Here is a 6,254-nt window from a genome sequence, read left to right on the forward strand (position 1 = left end):
CAGTCTTGCAGGACATTGACTCCATGCTCATTAGCCTTGGTCACCTTGCTGCACAGCTTGGCGCTTTTGTTGGTGAAAGTGACAGTGTTAAGAAAGCCGTTAAGAATGCTATTAAAGCTTGTTTCGACACTAATCCAGACCTAAAAACTGACTTAAATGATGTTTACGATTCTCATGTTACTACCCTTTCTGTGTCTGTCAACTCTGCTGACCAGGCTGGTGAAAACCAGAAAATTAGTGAGCTTAAAGATAAAGTTACTAGTCAAATTGCTGTAATTAGTGAACAAGTTAATACCCTTAATAACCCTCTTAATCCCTCTCCTTCTTCCCCCTCTCCCTCTGCTGACTCAGCCAAATTGCAGTCCAAGTTGGAGGTTTTGGAGAAAGTGGAGAAGCTTTGTGGATTTTATGAGAATTCTAAAAATGCGTCAAATGATCCTAAAAATCTCTTAGATAATTTATGTGACGGTCTTCAGACGTTTCTTGGTTACGATAAAGACTCCAAAGGCTACGACGGCTCTGGCATTGTGTACTCTGACCTGGACAGGCTGTGTGACGCGGTGATGGGATTTTTGAGTGGTGTGCTCAGTAACATCAAAGAGCATTTAGGGCAGCATAAAAATTCTTTAGATGATGCAATTAACATTCTTAACGCCAATAAACACGGCGGTAAAAAAGGTTTTAATGATGCGATTGTGAAGGTGGTCGAAGGGGTGGGGAGGTATAATAAGGGAGTGGAGCAGTCTAATACCTCCATTAGAAATCCAATAAGGACACTCTTAAAATACGTCAAGGCAGAAAAAGGTACGTTACTTGATGGTCTTAATGCTATTATTCAGGTACCGGACGACGCTGCACATGATGCAGTTGAGCAAGCCGAGACACAGGTGCGAGATAAACTGACGGAATGCCAGCAGGCAGCCGACACGTTCAACACAGCTTTTAATCTTAAAACACAAACAGACATGAATAAATGTATTACAGACTTGAATGACAAAATAGAGACTAAAGTTAGACATTCCATTGGCAATGTTAAGCACGAGAGCGAGAGGCTCAAGGCGTTGGCTCAGAAGGAGCGGAGTGACTTAGATGCGACGATTAAGGTCACGACAGATACGCTCGAAAACCTAAGAAGTGGCGTAAGAAAGAACGTTTGTGAGCGAGTAACGACGCTAGTGTCAGATTTGAAAAACATTGTTACATTGATTTTGAAGGAACTCAGAGCAATGAATTTGAAACTCGAATGGTTGGTGAAGGAACTAAAGCAGTGGATGGAGGAGGCGAAAAAAATCATCAAGGAAACATTACGCAAACAAGTGGAAGAAATTAGAAGAGAAATCGATGAGGATGCGGGAAGCAAAAATCCCAACCATAAAAAGAGTCTGCTTGCTGAAATTACGAAACTTGAAACGGCACTCGGCACAAAAGTTAGCGAGTTGGAGAAGTGGAAAGAAGCGGGCGACGCGGCCGTTAGATTGGCGAAGGAGAAGTGTGATGAGATAGTTGGGAAGTTGAATGGAGGGGATACTGAGAAAGACGTTGGTACTAAAGGAGGCGTAAAAGATGCAGCTGAGCAGTTGAAAAGCAAAGCTGAAGAGTTACGAGGGAAGGCGTTGGCTACAAAGCAGAAAGTTGCGGAGTTGGTCAGGGAGGCATTGACGGCGGTGAAAAGGATGGACGATGCGCTGAAACAGGATTTGTGGAAGGTGAAGCAAGAGATAAAGAATGCGGTTAAGGCATTAGGGATTAAGTTGGAAGGGGATGTGAAGGAGGATTTGACGACGTTGAAGGGGGCAATTAGCGGGCCACTCAGTATAATAACGTCAGGTGCCGTTGAATTTTTAGAGAAACTTAGAGCTACACATAGAGCAATTCAGGCAGCTGTCGAAAATATTTACGACAATGTAAATAAAGTCAGAGAGCTGCAAAATTTAAATAGCATTGAGGGTAGTCTCGATTCTAAAATTAAATTGCTTCCGGCAATGCGCACTGAAAATGCGTTTACTCGGCTTACAACCTACTTTGAGCATCTGGACCAGCACATAATGCAAAAAGTTGAAGATTCGATGCGAAGGATAGGTTCTGTGATGTTAGAAAGAGTTGCTCTGTATGCCGGTGGGGTCAACCTAGACTATGAGCTTGGTAAATCTCCCATTAAAGACGGAATCTCTGAGGCACTCGAATCACTAGCCAAGGTTAGCAACTTAAAAACGCTACCCAATCTGGCTGATCTGAAATCTATTCTGGGCAACACGGAGTGGGAAGATTTGCAGACAGTTTTGACTGGTATTTCGTCGGTGAAAGATAAAATCACTGGTAAAACAGCAGACAAAATGACCAAAGAGGACGTAGAATCATTGCTGACATATTTTTCTTCGATGGCTCAAGCTATATCTTCTCACTCTGACAAGCTGGTAAAAGCAGTAATGGCAGCAATTCAGAAAAAGGTTAAAGAAGAAATTGGAGAGGTAGCCGGTGCTATCAATGCTAAAGTTGGACACATTAGAACCGGTGTTCAAAAAGACACCGAGAACGACGGTAATGAGAATTACGGTCTATCCCATGACCAGCCAAACTCTAGAGGCCTGCAGGCGTTGGTGACTCAGTTTGAGAAAATTAACCAGAAACTTGAGGAACTTAAAAATACTACCATCCCAAATACAATCTTCAAAACGAGCGGCGTAGGGGATAACAACTATGACCTCAAAACCGTCATGTCCAATTTCCACACTACCTACGAGAAAAATTTCAAAGAAGGCGATATCAAAACTGGCGGTGGAACCGGTACCAAAAGTGTGCTCGACGAGGAGATCGGCGGGGATGGCACGACTACTGTAGGTGCAGCGCAAAAAATATCTAATCTTGCGACAGGTAAATTCACTAATTATGAACAGCAAGTTAAACAAGATAGCCTCACAAGTGGTGACCCAAACAAGCTAGAAGGCGAACTACCCAAGGCGATCAAGGCTATCGAGACAACGGTGAACGGAAAAGACTGTTTGCAAAATGTTAATAACGGAAGAGGTGGCGGCGATGGAACGTTTGACGGCCAAATGTTCGAAACCTTAAATCAAAAAATCACCACCAACCTCAACTCCTTCACCGACAAAGTCAAGGATCTTGTCAAAGATGGCGGTTCTAACAACGACGTCAATGCCTACCTAGAAGACGTGTCTCTTCTGCTCAATACTGGAGATCCAGTTACCCTCAAGTCAGATATAAAAGGGAGCCACAATGGTGTCAAAGGCCTCGTGACGATCAAGGAAGATATTCATAACTTGCAAACCACAAATATTAAAGATGTGAAAGACTACCTCAAATATATGTGCGGTTATGTTAGGAACCACACGAAAGACATCGATGCGCAATTAAATAATCTCGCAGATAATCTTATTGACAAGCAGCTTAAAGATCTTCATGACCAACTTCACACCCTGCAAAGCAAGACACTGGATAAAATCATCAAAGCCACCGAGACGTTTATCAACACCGACACGAAAGTGCTACAAGAGAGGTGCATTGACGAGCTTTATGAATACCTGGATAGACAGGTGGGAGATGTTAAGCAACAACTCTCCACCCACGCCCGCAGGCAGTACGTTAGCTCAATAGACGCATTGCTCAAAGCATTCGCCAAGAAAACCGAGAGCGAATTAAAACCGCTGCTTATAGACGTTAACAGCGATTTGAATATCGGACTCAAGGGGTTCATGAAGAAATTCGATGAGAAGTTCGTCGGCGGTATTAAAGCGCTCGGCGCCATTGACGCTACGTCGTTCACTGTGCAGGGATTGCGGAAAATCCATCCGATGAGCCAGGCGGCTGACAAATTTAATACATGCCTAAAGGCATCGCTTGAATATCTGGAGAAGCAAAAGGATCTCACCTCCGATTACAAAATCATTACGCCTGCCAAGGAGGCCCTTCGCAAAGTGCTCGCCAAACTCGTGCAATCTCAACACTTCGACCACGAGTTTTGTAACAATTTAGATGCTCTTACTGACGAATTAGATAAGTTGGCGCCTGGTAAATTTGGTCAACCCACGACCGTGCTCTCGCAGGCGTTCAAGGAGGGGTTCGCTGACCTGGCGTCGGTGCTGGGAAAGGCTTACGTTAATATGTATGATGGCGCTTCGGATGGCTTTTTATGGACAAATGCAGCAAAGGATCACAAGTTGACTGACGACGCTGTGAAGTGCGCCAAAGTATGTTGGAGCGTTTTGCCCATCCTACATAGTGGGCTGACGCATTTACGGGACCAATGCTCCAAAAACTATCCTGCAAGCCAAATCCATTTAACATCAGGTCCGGGTGTTCTATTGACACATATGGGCTACGATGTTGCTAAAGGACGTACTTCACAAGATGGTCAACTGCGGAACATGGAAACGATGATGGGTGAGAAGATTGCAAGATTGCTTGCCAAAAATATTTCCGGCAACGACAATGAACATCTAAATGAGCGCATCACAAAAAACATTGGCACGTTCAATCTCTTTAACGTTCTTGAATGCCTATACACTCACTTGAATGACTACTACTCGGTACGTCACTTGGTTCTCAACCCTAGACCTAGAATGCCATGTAACATATATGAAATGCTGTGCTGGATGTCCGGGCTGCCGTGCAACAACGTTTTTGACGAGATGTTACATGAGGCTGTCAGCGAACTGTTCGTCGATCCAGAAAAGCAGGTCACAGACGGCGAATTATCTGCTGCGGTTATTAGCGACGAACCCATTGCGGCGTATCCACATGACATTAATTATAATCCATTACTAACAGCGCTCACCGACATCTGTTCACAATCCCATGATATTCTCACCACCATCCTAGGCACGGGAGACTCATACACCATATACGCCGTCGACTACTCTACCAACTCATTGGGTCTCCGTTATCCGTCAACCGGGGAGGATTGCTTACAGATGCTCCTCGATATTCTAAGACGGCTGTTCCCTGTCCTGAGATTCATGTATGCCCAATGCGGCCTAAGCGCTGCATACCGTGGTTGGTATGACTGCCAGTACGGCAAAAATGTAAAATACTCCAATTGGAATTGCCGTGAGCATTCCGCCAAACAGCAGCTTGATTGTTACCCTACGTCACCTCTAATGTCGTATCTTCGTGACTGCCTTCCTGGTCTGCTACCTCACCGTCTCACCAACATAGGCTGCAAATCAGTGTGCGCCAACTGCCCTAAGAAACTACCAGGGCAACCATGTCTAACGCCGCTCGGATTCAGAAGCTTCTCAGGAAGTACGAGGACGGGTAAAGAGCTATGTAACGTGCTGGCCAAATTCTTCGACAATTCATATATCACGTCGCTATTTAGTTTGACGCCTAAACCTCCATCCACATTGTCAGAGCACTTCGAATTTGCGTTGTCGCTTGCACAGTGCATCAGTACCCCTACGTCAAATCACAACAACGGAGTCACGGAATTGCGAGAAGCGTTCGAGGAAAATATCACTAGTAATTCCATTGCGTTATATAAAGTGCCCAGCAAACTCACAGATGCTCTACTTAAATCTTACTGCAATAGAGAGATCGCGCATAGCGCTAAACATTCGGATGCTAAAAACACTGACCTCTCAAGCTTAGCAAGAGAGAACTCGTGCTCGGATTTATACAGCCAATGCGCTCCCTACCTCTGCTCCACATCTTCCGATGCGTACACGTACCTCGCCAAAAAGCACGCCGATCTCTACCTCTCATGGGCTGTATATCTACCGTGGACATTCTACAGTTACCTGAAAGGATTGCTCGATGCGTTCCAGCAGATTGATTGTGGAGGCTCCGGTTGTACGAAATGTTCGTGCAAGCCGGGAAAGCACGGTGTCGAATACAGCTGCAAGTGCAACGCATTGATAAGCTGTCGTGGAGTGATGACTACGTTCTACCAATACGGGTTCACTTTTGGCAACGCAAAAACGCTGTATGGAACTAACAGAAAATTCTGCCTTAGTTTCCATACACAACTGAGTAATCTGCTGAAATCTCAATATTTCACCAAATTATTTGAGGAATGTGACAACTTCATTTGGACCATCAGAGAACCGTTCACCTACCTAGTGCTGGCGCTCTGGTCCGCCTCATTCCTCTACCTCATCTGCGTAATGGTTGGCAGGCTGGATGTGCTCCACATACGCTCACACCTGAGGATACCGTCATCGCACAGGATAACGGCGCAGTCATTGTTGGCTGCAGCGCAAGTCGGAAGGCTTGCCAAGATATCCTACCTGCAACCGTAA

At 45.1% G+C, this 6,254-nt stretch overlaps 1 protein-coding gene across 1 annotated transcript; it reads left to right on the plus strand.

Moving 5' to 3' along the window:
• Window positions 1–23: 23 nt before the first annotated feature.
• BBBOND_0005630 (hypothetical protein, conserved) lies at window positions 24–6,254 on the plus strand (the record flags this gene model as incomplete). The annotated part of the gene is made up of 1 exon (XM_012915389.1): window positions 24–6,254. The coding sequence occupies one exon, from the start codon at window positions 24–26 to the stop codon at window positions 6,252–6,254; it is 6,231 nt and encodes a 2,076-aa protein (XP_012770843.1).

This window comes from Babesia bigemina, scaffold Bbigscaff_76595 (assembly GCF_000981445.1).
Source record: "Babesia bigemina genome assembly Bbig001, scaffold Bbigscaff_76595".
Classification (NCBI taxonomy): Eukaryota; Apicomplexa; class Aconoidasida; order Piroplasmida; family Babesiidae; genus Babesia; species Babesia bigemina.